General features: G+C 42.2%; 2 protein-coding genes and 1 pseudogene across 5 annotated transcripts in view; 1 reads left to right on the top strand and 2 right to left on the bottom strand.

Annotated features, from left to right (window-relative positions):
- Positions 1-3,167: 3,167 nt before the first annotated feature.
- Positions 3,168-4,910, bottom strand: LOC119048710 (tripartite motif-containing protein 5-like; annotated as a pseudogene).
- Positions 4,911-8,097: 3,187 nt separating this feature from the next.
- On the top strand, positions 8,098-9,108 carry ATOH7 (atonal bHLH transcription factor 7). Its single transcript, XM_037144415.2, has one exon. It carries the CDS (start codon positions 8,507-8,509, stop codon positions 8,963-8,965), a length of 459 nt encoding a protein of 152 aa, XP_037000310.2. The 5' UTR covers positions 8,098-8,506; the 3' UTR covers positions 8,966-9,108.
- A 5,137-nt stretch (positions 9,109-14,245) lies between these two features.
- Positions 14,246-21,565, bottom strand: part of MYPN (myopalladin) — a 126,680-nt gene continuing 119,360 nt past the window's right edge. For all 4 annotated transcript variants that reach the window (XM_053663832.1, XM_053663833.1, XM_053663831.1 and 1 more), the window contains one exon: positions 14,246-21,330. In XM_053663832.1, coding sequence (XP_053519807.1) covers positions 21,161-21,330 — 170 coding nt within the window. In that variant the 3' untranslated portion in view covers positions 14,246-21,160. The remainder of the gene's footprint in view (positions 21,331-21,565) is intronic.

Raw genomic sequence — 21,565 nt, 5'->3', positions numbered from 1 at the left:
ATTATAAAACACACCCCAAGGTAGAAGTAAAAAGAATGAGATACATATCAGCAAAACCTCTCATCTCTTCCTATACTCTAATGGACTGTCTCGTGCGCCTCTTGGGGAACATGACCCCAGTTTACCACTCAGGACAGTTTTTTAATGGGCTGGGTCGATCTCTACAACTGGACTGTGAATTCCATTAGGCTAAAGGCTGTCTTCTCCCTGTATCCCTGGTGTTGCCTGGCGCAGGCTGCACAGATGGAAATAGTAATTACAGTCTAAGAAACAAGGGCTCTAATTCCTGCAGACACGTGGACCATGGTGCACCGGGGTGGAGGGTCTCCTTTGAGAGGCAGGGATAGGTCCTACGGCCTTACCGTGGCCCTGATGAAAGGCTCCTCGTATCAGAGTTCACCCAGGGAAGCAGAGCCACTGTGAGTATTATGGAAGAAGGAATTTAATACAAGGATGAGGATTTACACAACTTGGGAAGGAAAGAGGAACATAAAGGTCCCAAAAGGGTTGTTTAAGGATCAGAGAACAGTCACTAAGCAGCCCAGACCCCGGTCTGGAAGGCAGGCATATCCAGCTGCTGAGATAAAACAGGGTGGGGACTCTGGTGCAGGAGGCAGCTTCTTTGTGGCTACCACCTCTGAGTTCTCGAGAAGCATCTGGTAGTGGGCCTGGGGGCCACTGCTGGTCAGCAGAGCTGGCAGGAGGAAGGGAGCACTGGACACACAGTGAGAAAGAGCAAGGAGAAACTGGACGGCACCGGCACCTCCGAGTCTCCCTCTCATGGCTTCCAACCTACAATGATGCTCAGAGCCCGGCGGCTTCATTTCTGCCTCCCAACGCTCAGCTCCTGCAACCTCACTTTTGCCAAACTCACACCTGGAACCACACAGGGAAAGCATTCTGAAAACCGCAGCTTCCACCCCAAAGACTGATTCCTTTTGTTCTGCCTCTAAACTCATGAAAAGAAACATGATTATTGATTGGTCTTCTCAAAAACCTCAGTACAAGGAAGGGAAGGGCCTGAATGGTGAATGCAAAAATTTCAGTCACTGGGAAAAGGAGCATCCCCTGAAAATTAACACTTGAAACTCCAAGAGCTCACTTAACATCACCGACAGGTTCTTGGAAAGAACTGTGACTTTCAAGCAAAATGTTGTATAACAAAAACAATGTTAAAGCCCTGGCTGGTGTAGCTCAGTGGATTGAGCGTGGGCCTGCAAACCAGACAATCGCGGTTTGATTCTCTGTCAGGGCACTTGTCTGGGTTGCAGGCCGGTTCCCAGCAGGGGACGCAGGAGAGGCAACCATACATTGATGTTTCTCCTCCTCTCTCCTTCCCTTCCCCTCTAAAGAGAAATAAATAAAAATCTTAAAAAAAAAGCAATCTTACCACAGGCTAATTGATATAAACAGGAGTTGAGTTCCCACAGCCTGTTTCTGGGTCATAAAAACACCACAAAAGTTCTCAAAGACCCCCAAACACTTCTAATATTAAACACTGAAACAAATGTAAGTTACCCATACATTTAAGGAGGATTAATGAAAGCAAGTAAGATCATTCTTTTCCACCCTGCTCATTCCAGTTCAGGGTTGCAGGTGGCCAGCGGTTCTCCCAGCAGCTCAGAGGAATAAGATGGGCACCCACCCAGGACAGGATGTCCTTCTGTGCAGGGCACACCACACCCATGTCCACGCCCACTCAGACTGGGGCAGTTTAGACATGCCAATTTGCCCATGTGCACTGTTCTGGGACGTGGGAGGAACTGGGGTACCTGGAGGAAACCCACACAGTCATGGAGAGAATGTGTGAACCGCTCATAGTTTGTAGACAGTTACCTGGGCTGGAAATCAATTTTTTTCCTCATCGATGTTATGAAATGACACTGAATGAACAGTTATTAGAGGACCTGCTGTATGTGTCTGCAACTGTAAAATCAAACCTCACACTATAATGAAACCACCAAACTTACTGCCCACTAAATTTGAGCAGCCCTTTTTTTTTTTTTTTTTTTTGGCTCCTGTCTTGGTATTTCAAACTTAGACTGTTCCAATGTCAAAGGCAAAAGGAACTCCTTTGAACTTGCACTCCTCATCCTGTCCCTTCTCAGTTTATGGGACAAATGCTGAAAAGAAGGGAAATACAACAAAAATGAGCATAAGGAGGGATGGCTAGTTTATAATGTAGATAACTGCAATAGGTCATTTTGTTTATCTAAACAAGCACCTATATCGCATTTCATTATATGCCAGGCACAGATGTGAGAGCTTTATAAAGAGTAACTCAATCAAGCCTCATGCGGGCTGGTTCTATCATCAACCGTCTTACAGATAGGGTGAGGCAGCTCGTATTCCCATCATTACCAACTATAGTTTTATGTGTAAAATGTTCAAAAAGCATTCCTTATGTTCAAAATCTTCAGAAACTGATGAGTCCATTTTCATTATCACTTGGAAAAACTATTCATAACATGTAATATTAGCTGTCACTTAAAGAGTGACTTTCTTAGGGACCAGGCAAAGTCCTTTACAGGTACAGTCTCATTTTAATGCTCACTGCTGCCCTGTGAGGTAGGTATTATCGTTCCAGTTTGCAGAGAGAGAAGCAGAAGTGATTTCTGCAAGAGCGTACAGCTAGCTATAGGAAGTCCACGATTCAAAACGGACTTCCAAGATGGGGCTTAGCCCAGATGCTAAAAGGAGGCTAAGATCCACTACCGAGAAAAATGAACGTGGAGTCCAAACCATGCAAGTCAGTTTGGGTCATGGTGACAATGAAATCTGACTGCCAAGCCAGAATGCTCACACAGTGTGTGAAGCATTCTGTCCAATCAGGGGGTTGGAAATCACCTGGGGCCCTTTGGGGAGCTGGTCCTTTCTGGGTCTGGGGCAGGAATCCCCCATGTGGTTCTTTGCCTCATTATTGGTCTCTGCTCTAAGTTTCTTCCCTCCACTGAAGTTTCTCTTCTGTGGATCTTTGAGGGGCAGGAAACAGAGGTACAAGGCATTGCCTCTCCCTTCCTTTCTCTAAACATATAAATCCTTTTGTGGGTTTCCCCCACCCTTAGTAACTGCATAGTACATTATAAAATCATAAGAACTTTTAACACCTTGCTTTTCTGGTCTTTAACGAAATACTTGTAACCTTAGAACCTTATAACCCATAGCCATTTTTAGATTGATAACTAGAGTTAACAAAGTAGTTTTTGCCATATACCCCCAAGACCTGGGCACGTTCCTCTCATACATCTACCTCCCAGTAATGTTTCCCTGATATAATAATCAGTATGGTGAGCACAGCATAATCAGTATTCTGATTTGTATTTACAGGCTGAAACAGTATTTGTACCTCACTTGTGTCTGATGCACAGAAAAGGCAACATTTGGTGTGTTCTTGGGAGGGTCCCGGGTAATGTGAACGCAACAGCAGCGCACATCTGCCAGCTCATGAAACACCTTCAGCATTCCACTCAGGATAGGAACTTGGAGCACTCTCCTTTGCTCCTGGAGATAGTTGTTGGCTTCTTCAGAGTGAAGGTCTTACTCCTGTCCATGATGCCATTCACATCCTGCAGCATTTTCACTGTTGACCCCTGCAACTGATGCTCCAGATCAGAGATGACATCTCTCAACACCTGGCTCAGCTGGACCAGCTCACTCTCGGCCTGTTCCAGGTCATGGAGGATATCTCCCTCCTCCTTCTCTAGCTTTTGCAGCTCCTTCTGCTCCTCAGTGTCCGGGATGCCTCTCTGTGTTTTAAAACAATCTTGGATGCTTTGGCTCTCATTTTATATTTGATTCTTCCAGGAAGTTCTCTCTTCTCTGATGTCAGTTTCCAACTTTTCGGCTTCCTGGTGCTCTGCCCTCAGCCTGTCTAAAGCTGCCTGGGCCTTCTCCTTGTACTCCTGGGGCAACCTCCTCCATGATGAAAGTGTGGTGGCCTTGGTGCTCTTGAGACTGCCTGTAAAGCCAGCAAATGAACTTCCCATCCTCTTTACAGAAGAGCAGGAGTTTCTCTCCATGGTGCACACAGAGAGCTCTCTGTTGTTCCTCCTCTGGGCTCAGAATGACTTTTCTGAGTGTCTCTACTGAGTTGGCAACATGCTGATAGGCCCCAGGTTTCCAGGCTGGCAACTGACTCGGCACACGGGGCAGTTCCTCTCTCCTTCTTTGCTGATCATGGACTCCTTGCTGTTTGCAGTGATGCTGGCTTGACAGAAGCCATGCCCACAGTCCAGGTTCAAAAGTTCTGTCGGGAAGTCTAGGCAGCTGAGGAGGTCTAGGCAGAGGTCACCTCCTCCTTTATGTTCACTGGGATTCCTGAAGCCATCGCAGCTGCTCCCCTGTTCCTATCTGCCCTTATCCGAGGCTCCTCGGGCTCACAGATTTCCCCAGCCTTCCTGGGAAAAAGGCCTGTGCACTTTTTCTGGAGTTCCAGCCTGAAGGGCAGACATGGATTCAGTCTCCAAAGTAGGGGCCCATGTTCACCCTTTGCAAAATGAGGAGCTAGTGAGGTACAGCGGGTCCCTGCTGGTACCTAGCAGGAAGTCAGGGTCTGCAAGGTGGTCCTGCGTGGGCTTCTTTGGAATCCCGCCGCACTACGCCAAGTTAATGGCAACATAAGAGACATTTGAACCTGCAGAGTCTTTGGTGAGTTTATTTGGGCCAAACTGACAATTGCCGGGAAGCAAAATCTCAACAGGTGGAGAAATGCTCCCTTAGTCTACATATTCTGTGTAGTAATTTCCAGTCATTCATCTTTTACCTCTAAAATGATATTTTCCCAATTTTTCTACTCCTACAGGTGTAAGCTCCTTCTGTCTTCCTCTCCCTCCCATCTCCATCTGCCAGTTTTGATTTCTGGCCAACCTCCAGGCATATACTAACTGCCAATTCACCTGGCAGGATCATGCCCTCAGTATAGAAACACTGTAGAAATATGCATGTTCTTCCGGCTCAAAGTGCTATGGGTGTGTTTTTGATAAGAATCAATTTTGCACTCAAAATCTGTAGCTAGTGTGTGTTCTTTACAGGATGAGGTAAGAAAAATCATTCTTATGGGCTATTCACCAGGAATGCACTTACTCTTTTTTAAAAGATTTTATTTACTTTTTGAGAGAGGGGAAGGGAAGGAGCAAGAGAAGAAGAGGAACATTGATCGGTTGCCTCTCACATGCCCTCAGCCAAGGACCTGGCCCAAAACCCAGGCATGTGCCCTGACTGGGAATCGATCTGGCAACCTTTTGGTTCGCTAGATGATGCCCAATCTACTGAGCCACACCAGTCAGGGCAGAATGCATTCATTCTGATCAGCATCTATCTGTCATTCATATAATTTATTTTCCAGCCATTCAGTCTGGGTCATTTATTACCTATCATTTTCTAGGCAGTGTGCTAGACACTGGGGTTATAACATAAATGACACTGTCCTTCAAGCACAAAATTTCTAATTCTATTCCTAAAACTTTCACTAGTGACTTGTCTGAGTTTGGGAAGTCACTGCCAAGTCTCAGTTGCCCCACCAGTAAACTCGGGGTCCTGTATCAAGTAATCTCATAATTTCAAAACCTCTAAAATCAAAGGACACATAGGTTTTGACTTCTCATCTTCATTCAGTCATCAAATCGCTCAGTGCTGTTGGCTGAGCACAGTGTTTAGTTTCCAGGTCCCATAAAATAAGCGGGACTCCCTAGATCAGGTTTAAAAAAAGTGTTCCAAGGAACTCTGTTAATAGGACTTCCTAGGAAAAAACGTTCTATTCAGGAAAGTTTGGGAAATGCTGGAGTGAAGAGACTTCTTTACTTCTGGACTTCTTAGAAATGTTACCAATTTTGCTTCATGATTCTCTAAGCAGGAGGTAGCAAATGTGTTTCCCAAACTTACTTGACAATGGAATCTCTTTCTCCAGGAGCATCTTTACAGGACTAATAAATTGTCTTTCGGAATACATTTGAGAAATGTCTTATTACATACCTCCTAAGACCCTTTATTGCAATAATACTATCTTTGGATCGATTTCACGTCATAGATATCTGCTAGTTTATGTTCTCATATAGCTGAGCTGTGTGCAAACTGCTTGCTATGTTTCCCTTTCTATGCTTTTGATTCTTTAAAAAAGAATTTTATTTATTGATTTTTATAGAGGGGGAAGAGGGAAGCGAGAGAAATATCAACCTGTTGCCTTGCATATGCACCCCAACTGGGATGGAACTGCAACCCGGGCATGTGCCCTGCCCAGACATCAGACCAGCAACCGTTCGGCTTATCGAATGGCACTCCAACTGACTGAGCCACACGGCCAGGGCTGCTTTCGATTCTTTGGGAGCACAAGCCACATAATCTTACCAACCCTGAATACATGCCCTGCCTGCAAAATCATGCATCTCATTAGCCCTTTGCTCATTAATGTCCAGAATAAGTGCACAGTATGTAGGGAAGTAGTCCAAAGAGTAGCACAGAAGAGGCTCCCTGGGGGAAAGGGACGAGATAAATGAACACGAGAAATAATATCATTAGTAGGGCAGATTTCCATAAAAACTAAGAAAAAATAGGTGACACCTTGATGACTAAATAACATAGACTTTTCTGTCACAAGACTACTGCTCCTGGCCAAGCCTGCTAATACCCAGAGTAACAGAGCTGAGTGGCTCTGTGCAAAAGTCTGCTCAACATCTGTCATGCTGCAGATCATTAATGCTCAATTACACTCTATTGTCATCATATCACTCAACTTCATTTCATTGTCATTGCTTCAGCTGGGGATTAATCAACTATTTATGGGCAGACTGGACTTGGAGTCACAGCCGTCACAATGGGGTTTCAATCCGAGGCAATGTCAGGGAAGCGAGTCACAGTTAAAACACTCCTGAGTTTTACTGACAAACATTTGTTGAGTTTGTCAGTAATGTGATGAAACAAAAATGGCTGAGAATAATGCTGATGAACCCATGTTTCAAAAGGAAAAAGAACATATTTGGTCTTCCTGAAGAATCCAGAAATAATCCTGGCTTGAATCTATTTGGAGCAGGTTTCTTTGCTACTTTATTCTTCCTTAAGAGCTAGAATGAAGCTGTGATGAGAGAATCAAGCTAATGGATTCTTGGATAAACCAGCTTATCATTATCAGGAGTGGAAATCATGCTTCATTATTGTCACTGAGGACAGCTGACGCACCTGAAACATCCATGAAGTATTCAGAGCTTTATGAGGTGTGTGGGGGACTTTCATTAGGAACTATTTTAAAACACCTCACAAATTACTTAGATGTTTCTATTTGGCACATATATGTTCATTAAGATTAGTTTTGTTGAGTTTAAATGTCAAATTAAATAATTAAGTGACAACCATCTTCATATACGTACCCAAAACATTTATGAAAATGTGTCAGGAGAAATGGAGTATAAATTTTGAATTAATTTACCTAAGTTTCCCAACTCACACAATCCAGTTATATAATGAGAATAATATAATTTTTTGACATACCATTAATATCTTTTGATTGTTATAATAAATTATTCTGCAGAAAACAGCCAAATTATCTGCACAGTAAAACTCCAGGTCTGCAATATTAGACCTGCTAATTTGTCCCAACTTAATAGCTAAAATTAAAATGTCAGCATATGAGATCAGCATTATCCAAAATTGGCACATATGTTGACAAAGCTAAATCTTATACTAAACTGATACAGCGTATAATTTCAAGACCAACATATTCAACGCAAATGATTTCTAAGAAACTTAAAATTTCGGTTAAGTTTTTGATACGCAAGCTGCCCGTTGACATGGGAAAAGATGAACCAAGCTCTCCCCCCACTCCTACCGACCCCCAACTTGTTATTCTTTTGGGAACAGCCAGGCCCCTCCAGATGGTGTGTTGCTGTTGGACATAGCTTTGGAGAAACTTCAACAGACGAAGGCTGTAATGTCAGGATTTTGCTGCGCATCGTCCCCCTTCCCCCCCTGCAGTTCCCAGGGTAGGAAGGTGCTGAGATGGAAGCCGAGGGACGCCCGCCCACCTGCCACCACCTGTTTCCTCCTTCAGCCCTCGCTATAAATTCTCCTCCCTCAAAGATTTATCCAGCATTCTCCCACAGCCACAGCGGAAAATGCGCTCCCTCCCGATCTGAGCTTCGAGAAAGATTTCACCTTCGGAAAAGAAGTCTCGGGCTTTCCCAGAGGACTCGAAAGGCCTTCCCGGAACCAGCCACACTAATTTCTGCGGCAAGAAGGTTCCCTTTTCTTTCTCAACTTCACATTGGGAAAATGACTTTCTCTTCAGCTTTTCAATTTCCCCTAACTTTGAGCAAGTGAAGAGAAGTCGATCTGGTTATCCAGTCGGCCAGAAGGCGGAGGCCCGTACTTTCCAGTGTAAACTGATTCCACGCGAGTTGCTGTGTGTGTAACTTACTTGCTGAGAAGAGCCACTTTGGGGAGCCGCTCTACAGACCAGCCCACCGCGCAGTTTCCGAGCCGGCGAGCGAGCTCGGCGCCTCCCTCCTTCCGGCGGGGAATGAAGTCCAGCAAGCCCAGTAACCCCGCGACCGGAGCGCGTGCCGCGCCCCCGTGCACGGGCGGCGCCGAGTGCGCGGGCACGTGCGCCGGGGCCGGCCGGCTGGAGAGCGCGGCCCGCAGGCGCCTGGCGGCCAATGCGCGCGAGCGCCGTCGCATGCAGGGGCTCAACACTGCCTTCGACCGCCTGCGCAGGGTGGTGCCTCAGTGGGGCCAGGATAAAAAGCTGTCCAAGTATGAGACCCTGCAGATGGCGCTGAGTTACATTATGGCTCTGACGCGCATCCTGGCTGAGGCCGAGCGATTCGGCTCGGAGCGGGACTGGGTCAATCTCCACTGCGAGCACTTCGGCCGCGAGCACTACCTCCCGTTTGCGGGCGCGAAGCTGCCAGGCGAGAGCGAGCCCTATGGCCAGAGGCTTTTCGGGTTCCAGCCAGAACCCTTCCAGATGGCCAGTTAGGGCTCGCGGCCCTGCTGGGGATGTGGGGGGCGAGGAATGCCCAGGGATCCAGCTCCGGAGCCGCACCCGTTTTCCCAGTGTATGCAGGGGCTTTCGGAGGCCGAGGATGCTTTTTTAGAAAATCAGCAAACTTGCGGGTTACTTTTATTCGCATCACTAGTCTATGGACGCAATAATATTATTGTCTTTTTCCCCTCCTTATCAGCATTTTGCAGAATTCACTGATGGATCTTATGAATGGTTTTGATTGCTGTGAAAATAATTTCCCTTCTCCCTTTTCTGGAATAGTTTGAGGGAAAACAGTCTTAAGAAAAGACAGAATTAGGCTATACTGCAGTTTTAGTCCTCAGAGAAATAATCAGTTGTTTGAACTTTGTAAATTTGTCCTATTCAGACGAAGTTACATACCCATTCCTTGTGTATACTTAAAGCAGAGCTACCTTCCTGTCTCGTAAATGCATTTATGCTTAGTGCATTGTGTGCGCATGCATGAAGTAGTCAGACTTTTTCCTGTAGAGTACACGGGCATGAAGGCTCTGTATTTTTAAAAACTGTATACATGGTTCAAATATAGATTTTGTAAAATATAGATAAAAACGTGAGTTTGTTTTTTGTGCCAGGTCCCCTGCTAGTTTCTTGATGGCACTAAAGGCCTAATTGGGGGTGATGATATTGAGTGCTTCCCTGAGCAAAGAATGTTTAAATCTGGTCACCCCGGTGGTAAATGAGCTGTTTTGTGATGTTTCCTCAACAGCCCCCCCCCACACATACACAAGCTATGTGAGTACAAGTAATTAACTTGAAAGTTTTCTCTGTCAACTTGGAAATATAGATGTATTTTTCATGTTTTTAATGATTAAATTAACTGAAATATTTAGTTTTAAGTAACTAGATATATAATTCCTTAATATTTTATGTTTTTATTAAGCCAGTTACTGTTGATTCCTTCAAGTACCTGAATATATATACATTGTTTCTATATTTGTCCCTATAATACTCACACACACACACACACACACACACACACACACAGAAGCTAAGGCTAAGATAAATAAAAAATGTTGCTTTTGGAAGTGATTTCCTTTTAATCAGTGCAAATCGAGCAGTAAGAGTTTCACTGCCATCAAGGCTAATCAAGATGGGAGCAAAAATAATACAGATGGTATTTGGTTGAATTACTTTTATAAATTTGCTTACCCACTAGATGAATAAACCAAACCTTAACAAAAAGAGTGACTTTGTAGTCATCAGCACTGAATGTGTTTGGGAGAATGAATGTCTTGTTAATAATTAGAATAAGTAGGACTCAAAGTTGCCTTTGGAAGTATCACAAGTCAACAGAAACAACAATGCCACCCAAACTCTTTTATTGTGGATTCCAATGCCCGAACATCAAATACAACCATATATTTGCAGTTGAGAGTCTCCATTAAAATTTTTACTTTCTTAGGTAGAATTGTCAAAATCCATTTAGTTTGTAATTGAATGTGTGTTCCCCAGCACAGAAATTTAAACTTACAGAATTACAAAGTGTATCTCTAGAAATCCGTTGAGAGACTAACAAGACATTTCCCTTCTGTTAGCTGATGAGAATCCGAGGAGGGCTGAGGACTTGACTTCCGCACCGCAGATCGGAGAGTAAAATGTTTAACTTCTTGACTTCAACAGCTCTTAGAAGACACTGCAGTCTAGCAGCCGACACAGTTCTAGAAGTGGCGATGCTAGGACCCTTTCCTGGTCACACTCCCCTCTACAGCGTGCGCTTCGGTTAATGACAAGGCTTCGGATCTGCCTGCCTCCGTATTTAAGTACAATAGCTTACTTATTTAGACTTAAGAGGCTTCATAAATAACCCCCGTAAGTTTGTAGAGTTTGAGAATGAATAAAATCAGTGTGGAAAAAAAACGTATTAGAGAAGCTCTCAAAAATGTGTTAAGATCGCGTGCCTGTTTTCAGGTTCACATTCCCCTACCTGGACTGTGAATAATACCTTATGAAAGAGAATGTTCTCTTCATTTTCTTTCTACAGCTTTTAGTACAGAGGTTTAAACAAAACGAACACTTAATAAATATTTCTTTAAGGGTTATTAACAGCAGTTTCTTAATGAAATTGAACAATTAAAGTGATAGGATTCTAGTCCCGTGCCTCTCCTTCCCTATCCCCACTCTTTCAAAAGAATGGGAATCTGTCTGTTAAATGCTATGCCTTTAGCTGCTCATTTCTGTGTTTCAGAAATCTTTGGGAGCAGTTTAGCTCTTACCAACTCCCCAAGCTTTCCATCTACCTCGATGTACTATTTTTTCCTGGGAGATATTTCAGGGAAATGTAACTAGGTCTCAGTGATCCGTCACATCCAGTCTTTGATAAAACTCTCAAAACTGTATGTTGGAAAATCCATCATGGTTTATGGGTTAAGAGCTTGGAAAAAGCAAGTGTAAAATTTTTTTAAGTCGAGAGATACAGTATAGATTTTAGATTACCAATCATCCTAAAAGTTGTTACAATGTTCTATACTGCTCACCTTTGAAAATCCATGTTCTAGTTTGACAGCAAGACATATTGAAATTCAATATATTGAAAAAATGTTTATTTTACCTGGCCTCCCTTTTTAAAAATAAATCAACAAATATTGTCAAGTACCTACTCATACTCAGGCTTACTCAACACCATCCTTGTCCTTGGGTAGGCAGCCGGGAACATGTGTGCATTAATCAATAAGCAGTCCTGGACAGAGTATAGCTGAATGCTTCATCAGTTTACTACCACACGTGCCCTGAGAGCTCTTAAGAAGGACAATAAATAATAAAAGAAGACTCCTCCCCCACCCTCCCTGGGCAGGGCTTTCAGCTGGACTAGTTATATGCGGGCGCTCCCTAGGTGCCAGCTGGAGGTTTAAGCCCTAAGGCCCAAGGTCAGAAGCCTTGAAGAATCACATACAAGTGAAGTGGGCTATCAAAATGGGAAAAGCCATGTTAGCCTGTGGTTCTCAACTCGGACTGCTCATTAGAATTATACCTACGGAGTCTTGGAAAAAATACCAAGCCTGGGGCTCCCAGCTCAAGAACCGATTTAACTGCTCTGAGGTGAGATGTGGGCATAGATATTTTTAAAATGTTTCCCAGGTGATTCTAATGGGCTGGCAGGGTTGAGAACCACTTAATTAAACAATATTTACTGTGACACCATTATCCTCGTTACCAAAAACCAATTATATCAACTTCTCATTCTCTGTATTTGCAAATGTTAAGAACGACTAGGTTATCTTTCTTAACACCCAACGCAGCCAGTTTCTGAGTTGATGTGGTGACATTTATATTAACCAAGCTCTAAGATTCCTATTCGATATAAACTAGATGGCATCTGTTTGTGCTGTGGGTAATGGAGCTGCAGGATTCAGTGATTAAGGCTCAGTTCACTTAAATCATGCCATTTTACAGCAAAAGTAAAAGTGCTGCTTTTGGACTGAATTTGGCTAGACTCTGCTCTCTGCTTTCTTTAGGTGTCACTAGAGACATCCCTCTTTATTACTGAGAAGGTGGAAGAAATTTCAAAGGGCATATAAGACCATAAATATATGACCTAGCTTCTCAGAATATATACTCATTCCGCTCTCTGGTCATGAATACACGAGTTAAGTACAAGCTTTAACAACCTTTATTGAATTAACACAGGATGTTTGGTTTGCTATTTCAAACTGGAAGTGTAACCAACAAATACCTGAGCTGGGAGAAAACCACTGACAGTGAGAACTTACCCATCTCACATACCAAGTCTGGGAACAAAAATGCAACACAAGAAACCCAACAATTAATTGAGAATAAATAAATTTTTATTTAATGAATAAAGAAACAGTCCATCACATCCTTCAAACTGCTTTTTAAAACATCCAGGTTGAATTAAATACTGTTTTTTTTTAATTCTTATTTTTCTTCTTCTAATTGCAAAGTTTCCAAACAAAACACAACCCTCAACAAATGTTTACGAGAGCACGATCAGAACACAGCGATGGGTGTCATGGAGACGACGTGGTCTACCAGAATACAGTACCATATACCTTCTGAACAAAGACACAGTTTCTGCTTACAAACATTTTGGCTTAAGTGATCAGTTCTACGGACTAACATGCACGATGCAGAGGAACGGGAATAAAAGCCAAGATCAGTTTATTGTCTTCTAGTAACAGTGGCAAAATATACAGTTTATATAATTCACACATTTCAAAGTGGCTACTATAGTGATTTTTCCCTTAGGATTTCTTTTTTTTTTTTTTTTTTAATATTTTATTTATTTATCTTTAGAGGGGAAAGGAAGGAGAGAGGGAGAGAAACGTCAATGTATGGTTGCCTTTCATGGGTCCCCTGCTGGGAACTGTCCTGCAGGGAACTAGCCTGCAACCCCGGTATGTGCCCTGACTGGGAATCGAACCGCGATTGTCTGGTTCGCAGGCCCGCGCTCAATCCACTGAGCTATACCAGCCAGGGCTCTCCCTTAGGATTTCTATAGCTAAAAAAGTACCTTAGAAAATAAGTTGACTTAAGCTTCCTAAGATGGAAGCATACCATGTTTGTGAGTTTTCTGGGGCTCTGTGTGTTTTCCAGTGGAAAAAACTCATGCGGGAGTAGAAAGGAAAAATGTAAGTAAGAGGTGTCACTTGATTCTACTGAAATTAGGTTAGGTACGGGTGCTCCATGGGTCCTTACTTAAAGTGTGCGTGTGTGTGTGTGAGTGTGAGTGTGCACATGTGGATATATTCCTATGGCACAAATACGACCTTTGTCAGTCTCTTGGCTGAAATGAACATTGGGGTTAAATTCATATTTGATGTAGCTGTGAATGGAAAAACAGAGACCAGAAAAGGCTCATTTCTGAGGGTCCACAGCTGCCTGTTATCCTCAGCTTGGTTCATTTCAGCCTAAGGCCACTGACACACTAGCACGCAGTGTTTCCTCACTGGGGGCTGGAGCTGCGCAACGGACTTGTGGTGAACTGCTCCAGTCGGGAGGGGGTGCAGGAGCTCCTTTGCTGGTTCTCTGCGCACTGCTGAGTCTTTTTTTTTTTCCACCAGCTTCAATCATAGACATAAGAATCAGAGTTCTTTTTGGCTATGCTCCCTATGCCAAAATAAATTTCCCTGGACTCTGCTCACAGAAAGCAGGTAGGATGTTTCTTGAGTTCATTTACTTTTCCCATACTTTTTTTTAACTGCATGCCATCTTGGAGAAAGATTTTACCATTATGTATTACCCTTCTAAGAAAAAACAAAATAGTGAGGCAGGAAAGAAACGTGAACTTTTTTAATGAATTAATGAATTTACTTGCTTAAGAAAAAAGTATTTGTAACATTTGCCTTGGAATAAAAAAAACAACTGCTGCCACTTTTTTTTAGGACCTCTAAAATAAACTCTTTATAAATATTTATTTAACCTATCCTTCATCCTGGGAAAGGCTCAAGTATTTTGCTTATTTTATAGATAAAGAAACAGAGAACCCAGAATTATAGAAACATTAAAAAATGTATCTGAAAATTCATCAGAATTATTTATATTCCTCTTATTTCTAGGAGTCCTTAGGTAAATTCCTGGAAATAAGGAGCTCTCCTAATGTTATTAAATATTTTACAGATTCTTATCTTGACATATAGGCAAGGGAGAGAGAAGGGCTTGTCAAGAAGCTTAATGCTAAAGAAAAAAGTGAAAATCAGAAAAGAAGATAAGGTATCTCTGAAATTACAATACTGAAAATAAAATTTAATTTGCCAACGTGTTAAAAATATAGTTGCATTCAAATTATGTCATTTGAATTACAAGGTTTTTAACTCTCCTTAAAACATGGGGTGAACTCATTTATACTGTGCACATATACACACTTAATAATCTTTTGGTTGTCACCACTACAGTCAAGACTAGTATATAGTTCACTGGATTCTTTAATCATTAATTATGGAAAAATTACAAGAATCTGCCTATAGTTTGCAGATAACTCACTGATTATGGGTGGAACTATCAGATTCTTTGGGATTCCAGAACATTGAGCAATTCCCTCTTATTATACCATATGAAAATAATTTATGTTTCTTGTGGGTATTAAAATACCTCATAGTGTGACAAACTATACTTGTATCTCCATTAATTTCCCATCTCAACTGGTCTAAAAGTCTTACTTTTTAAAGTGTTTTGTTTTTAGTTAGGAAGCAGAATGAATTTTCATCCTAGATTGTTAAAGAACTTTCTGTGAGAAGTCTGGTGAACCTTCTGGACATTTTACAAAGACCGAAACCCAGTCATCTTTCTGTAGCTCTGGAGATATTTAACCAGGTCATAATTCATATAGTAATTTATACAATTATAAAGATCATTTAAAAAATCACTTTTCAAATCACAAATATCTGTGTACATTAAAAATCAGTTCTTTTATCATCAAAAAGTAATTATTAAACCTGAAAATTAGAACTGTTTTCTGCTTTTTAAAGAAAAATGCTTGCTCATTTCAATTCAACCTTAAAATATTTTCAAATAATGTTGAAATATTTTAATTTTTATTATTAGCAAAATGTTTTCTATTCACTAATATATTAGAATCTTTTGGGAAATCAGTGTTTATATGCCTCTACAGTGCAATTGTTTTCTCTATGCTTACTCTTAGCATTTACAGCACAATTTTCAGAGGATTGAAAAGTGTGTTTTCTCTGTTTCATGCAATTTCAAGACTATTGCTTTTTGGAGTTTGAAGTGACCATTATTTATATGTTAACAAAAGGCATCCTGTTTATGGTTCTATAATACCAAGTATGCTAACTAACAAGTATGCTAATTAGACAGAAACAAGAGGCAAACATTTTTAACAAATATGCATTTTTTGCACTGCACAGATTTTAAAAAACATAGTATTTGCAACTTTTTTAGCATATTGACGACCACTGCATTGTCAAAGTTTAGAAGATGCTTGGCATTCTTCAGGCAAAGCTTTAGTAATTAACTTTCTGAAATATTGATCCACTTAAAACAAGAAAAGGCAATCAGTGGTGAAAAGAACTCTAGCAAATTCTATTGCAATCTAAGTAACTATAGATCTTACTGGCAAGGCACATTGATTTTCAACTTGACCCTCAGCAGAAATACTTTGAGACCAGGTTACCCAAGGACCCTGTAGGGGACCTTGAATAGAGGTCATTATGAGTAACTTTGTCTTTAAGTTTACAGCCAACTTATAGCCCATATACAGACAGACTCAGGCCAGGATCTCAGCTTGGAAGGTGATTTGGGAATATGTGGGGAGGAGGAGTCCTGAAAAAGGCTGTGACCAACAAGGACAGTTTGGGTGTCTGACCCGGTCAGTTTTCTAGACCTCTCACAGCCTGACTTTTTTTTTTTAACTTTGTCTAATTCTATCAGAAGTTGATGGGAGTAAGAAAGCAACCTTTTAAAAATGCAGCACCTCTGGCAAGTTAAAGGCATTCAGAATCTGTTCAGTTGGACAACTTTCTTCAAAGTATCAAGCCAGGATGCATGGAACTGGAGCTAGGTCATTTTGGATCATGAAGCACACTAACATGCTCACGGGGACGGGGTGAGACGGAATGGGCTACAGCAGGGGATTACATGGAGTTCGGGGCACCCGGGGAGAAAAACCACAGATTGAGGGTAGATACAGAAAGGACCACAGATGTTCTTTAACTTTGACACATCATAGACACATAAAGGGAGGAGGAGGACGTCTTCTCCTTTTATTGGCTGTTTTGCCTGGATTCCAAATCATCGCCTGATCAGGTGTACTAAATACTGTAACTTGGTCACGAATTACATGGGCTTTACCGGGTTCACTTGGAAAACTAGCACTGGGTGTGCAAGAAAATATATTTTGAGTTTTAAAGAACCAATTAACAAGTGAATATTTAGAAGGCAACCCATTTATCATTTGAGGATTATCCAAATCAACCCGTTCCTGCAAAAGTCAGTTTTTTTCCCCTCTGGGAGTCGCTCTCCACGGTAGGAGTCATTCACAGCTCCAGCGCTACCGCCGCTGGTCTCCTCACCATTCAGTTTCTCACTGGATGCCTACCAAAGTTAAGTGACGAGTAAAAATAGAAAAATGCCTTAAACCAGCCCTATTACTCGGCAATTATGATTAAAATCTTACTTTGGTGAAAGACACTATGTTTCTAACAGACAGTGAGGTTTCGATGGCTCATTTTCTTTCTCCACTTTCCCTCTGATCCCCATTTCTGTGATTGGCTACGTTATAAAAAGCCTTCCAGTTCTTTGGAGAGAAGGGTGCTTATGGGATCAGTACGGTTTTTTGAAACAAAGGGCCAGATGAATTGCACCAACTTTCCCTCTTTTCCTGGTCAGTTTTTCATGTTTTTTAGGTTCCCCTGGGGGCTTCAAGAATGCTATTTGTCTAATGAACATTATGGAAAACAGTAGGGGCTAATGAGGCCAAAGTGCGTATTTATTTCTACTTTCCAGGCGTGCACTGCACTGCGTGGGCAACAGAGGGAGCACATTCCTCACCGAGGCCAACACTACAGCTTTAGGCCGTCTGCATCCCTTTGGACTTTTCTGGGTAAGTCCTGGAACGACTCTTCTGAACTTTTGTTCTCATTGGAATCACCTGGGAAGCTTTAAAAAACACTGATGCCTAGACGACAGTTCCAAAACTTAGGGCTTTCTGATTTGGGGTTGTGACTTGGGCATCAGGATTCTTAAAAACTCCCCAGGAGATTCGCTTTATGTAGAAACAAATATTGACTCACATGGATTTTAAAGTTCAATTTAGGTCAGTAAATATTTATTGAGTGCCTGCTCTTATCAGGTGCACGGCAAACTTTTGACACAGTCCATACAGACAGGTAGCTAAAATCTAGTGTAGGCAGGTGTGTAGAGGCTGTGGGTTACATAAAATACTATACAAAGTTCTCTTCTCCCAGACTCAAGAATTGGCTATAAGGCTTCAAAGAAAGTAGAATTGTATTTGGTTGGGGTCTGGGGGATCAGAAAGTAATGCACAGAGGCAGTGGCCTTTGAGATGGACTTTCAGAACAGGTAAGATTTCTACAGGTATTGACTAGGTAGAGACAAGAGGGAGGCATGTGGCTGGAAAGCAGGGGCCTGTGTTAATATGTCTGCCACCATACTGGGTATGTTTTCTGAGTAATGGGTGAAAAGCTGTGGGATCATGATGGAGCAACAGGGCAGAATAGCCGGCACCTGAGTTAGCTCCAGGGAGCCACTGGGGGTTGGAAACGGGGGAATGGTATGACTGGAGAAGTATTTTGGGCAGAATGAGTGATGCTGCATTTGGGCTGGATTTGAGTGGGGAGAAACAATAGGATGAGAGGCAGAAAAAGCACTTAAAAGTATTTTATTATGTTGAGGTCAGAAATACTGAGGGAAATTACTAAAACAATGAAAGTCTGACTGGAGAACTGTAGGGGGATGAGAAGGAAGGGCTGAATGTAAATAGTGTTAGAGTAAGCAAAATTTATCAATTGACTGGATAAAGGAAGTAAAAAATGACTTGGGTGATTTTTATTTAGATGACTGTCATTAATAGAAATTATTGAGCTAGGTTGATGAATCATTTACAATAAGGAAGACGATGAATCTGCTGGATACATTGAGTTCAGACATACCCAGCAGAACTAAAATTTCTTATATAAATATTCATCATTGTAATAGAATTCTCTTAGGACTCTCAAAGTAGGGCACGGATTTGTTCAACTCAGTGGTTCTCAGCAAAGGGGGATTCTGCATCTCTGAGGACATATGGCAATGTCTGGAGATAGTTTGAGTGGCCACAACCCCAGCAGGGGCTGCTATGCTACTGGCATTTAGTGGTTAGAGGCAGCGGATGTTGCTAAGCATCCTAGAGTATACAGGATAGGGCCCCCCCACCCCCACCCCAAACAAAGAATTATCCAGCCCCCAAAGTCAATGATGCTGAGGCTGAGAAACCCTGCTTTAATACAAGCCAACAGCTCAAATTTCAAATTGGAGGTGGGTGCTGGTGGGGATGGGGGTGGTGGGTGAAGGGGAAGGCTTTTATATTTTAGGTCAGACAGCACCATCTAATGGCTAAATAGAATATTTATCCCAGGTCTCTGTTGAACACTAAAAGCCAGCAGATCATAAAATATTCGGAAAGCTAAGACATATAGCGACGAAGAATACCCTTCTATGGGAAAACTGTTGGGTTTACAAAAGTAAATGTGATGGGGAGGTCAGGTGTATAACTGTGAAGAAGTGATCTTGGAGTTAGAAACTTCTCTTTGGTTAATAGATTTCATAATAGAAGCTAGTGTGGAAAGAGAACATTTTACAGGATGCATTCTATATTAAATGCCTTATATTTGTATTGCAGTTGACTATGTTTTTAGTATTGTCCCTGCATACCTGCAAAAAGGAAGCAAAGTCTAATCATTCTGCTAAATAATTGAAGCCTTGATTTTAGAGACATAAAAACTATAGGGTGAAGAGAACTAGAAACTTCTATTGGAAAAGAATAGACTTTTTTTGTGTCCTAAGAAGCAGCACTCTACATGGCTTGTATCTTATCTCCTGAACTAGACTGTCAGCTCCCTGTGGGCAGGGACTGTGTCTTCTTCGTATCTTCCTGTCGCCCACAGTCTCAAGCACATCATCTTATGTACACAAAAGTGATTTTCGAGTGAATGAATTTATCTTTATGCTGGAAATCCTTGCTTTGAAGTAAAGAAAAAGAACATTTCAAGCCTTTCTAAGCAATTGCTATTTGTTCACTTGAGTAAGATGCCTCCTGGGAATGCCTGGCTCGAAGAGCACTGGAGACTGGGGCGCAGGGGCTGGCGACAGATGCTTCCAATTCACATCACCGGTGAGCCTGGGAGCACATCACTATGCTGTCATGAGTACTCCCGGGACAATTTTTTGACTGGTGTGTGAATTGTAGATTTCTCTATCTAATGTAAGATTCACTCATCCAAAATATTTATTGAATGTTTACTCTGTGCTAATACCCTTCTAAGGCACTGGGGATATTGCAGTGAACTTCAGTCTAAAAATTCCTTAATTTGGAAGGCAGGTTTTGAATTGGTGGGTTAGAATAAAGAGGCAAATTCCCTTTTCCTCCTCCTTTTCAGTTAGCATAATATTTTATATGGAGAAAATGCAACTTGATGAATGATCTCAGGGCAGTTCACAACCATTAAAGACCCCTCCTCCCACAACCACCGCTCTGTGAGGGCAAGTGGAGAACACTCTCTCATCGCGTCTCCCCTTGTTGCATCTCTTCTTCTCTCACTGTCTCACACTCCAGGTCTTTGGGTGAGGGGAGGAGCAGGATCAGTGTACTTATGGGCAGAGGATGATTATTCTTGCATATTTTGTAAGTGGCAATTGAAGATAGTAGTGTAAAAAGTGTCTCCTGAGAAGATTTCTTTCTGGCTGGTTTATTAACAAACCCTTAGTTCTAGAGTCTAGAGATATATAAATTCAGAAAGAAAAACCACTCACCATTGTATCCAAAAGAATATGGTGCAGACAGGTGGGTGGAGCCCTGTTTTGGCTATAGAATACTGCACTGTGCAATATTGAGTGTTTCAGTGATTTTGTATCTCAAGCACATTTTATTGCCTTATTATGTGGCTCAGTACACTCAGGATAAGCAAATCAAAAATGCTTCTCCACATATGTGAGTTGTATGGGGCGATCTCCTAATGCTAAGTAGAAGCTGTCTTAAGCCACCAAAACTACAGCTACGAATGTAATCATTGAAGGGTGCTTGAGATCGTCCCATCTTTTTCCTTTGCATTGTTCGGTGTTAGTAACACCTAAGGTCACTACTGTCTAACTCTTCTCAGCCCAAGCGCATGGCCCCTAATTGCTCCTAGTAGGGCCTAAACATCCCTAACGCAGCATGGGGCAGAGAGCATGCTAGCTTTTCCCCAAAGCAGTGGATGGCAGCGGCATGACATCTTTGGTTCATCTGTTATTGTCTTCTCACATTTTTTGTTGGAATCTTTAAAAGGCACAGACCTCTCTCTGTTCCCCAGCTGAGACTACAAGAGTCCCCAGCTGTCTTATACAAAGCACTTCTTGCCATAGGTCCAGCGGCGTGGGAACTTACTCAAATCCAGTTGCTTGGAAACCACTGGTTCTGGCTTGTCCACCTTCCCCCTCCACGGTCTGCACCCTTGCACAGCAGGTACCTGGACCTTCTTAAAGTTCATCGCTCTCTACTACACTCCGAGAAGAGCATGAATACACAATTGTGCTTTCCATTGAGGAGAAGGCAGAGAAAATGTCGAGTCCTTTACTGGTGAGAGATCCATAACGACTGCCACTGGGCCGGACGGACATGGGCGGCGGGATCTGCTGGTGCCACTGAGCTGGAAAAATGGACCAAAGAACGTGTTGTCATGAAAGGAGCACAGTCTAGTGGGTACATGGCAGGCATGCATTCTGTTGCCACTCCAGCACTTTCTGTGGGATCTGGGTAAAGCTTTTAAGTATAACTGGGTCTGAAATGTCTCATTTGTAAAAGACAGCAATAAAATCTCTCCTTCTTGGCCAGAAATAAAAAAAAACTGGGCTGGTGGTCTCCTAAATCCCTAATTCCAAAAC

Source organism: Artibeus jamaicensis, unplaced genomic scaffold, assembly GCF_021234435.1.
Source record: "Artibeus jamaicensis isolate MK-2021 breed Jamaican fruit bat unplaced genomic scaffold, CSHL_Jam_final contig_332, whole genome shotgun sequence".
NCBI classification, from domain to species: Eukaryota; Metazoa; Chordata; class Mammalia; order Chiroptera; family Phyllostomidae; genus Artibeus; species Artibeus jamaicensis.
The sequence above is the reverse complement of the archived record's forward strand: the minus strand, read 5'-3'. Positions and strand labels throughout refer to the sequence as shown.

Coding starts and splice junctions, on each gene's coding strand:
- ATOH7 (XM_037144415.2), top strand. CDS start 8,507: ATGAAGTCCAGCAAGCCCAGTAACCCCGCGACCGGAGCGCGTGCCGCG.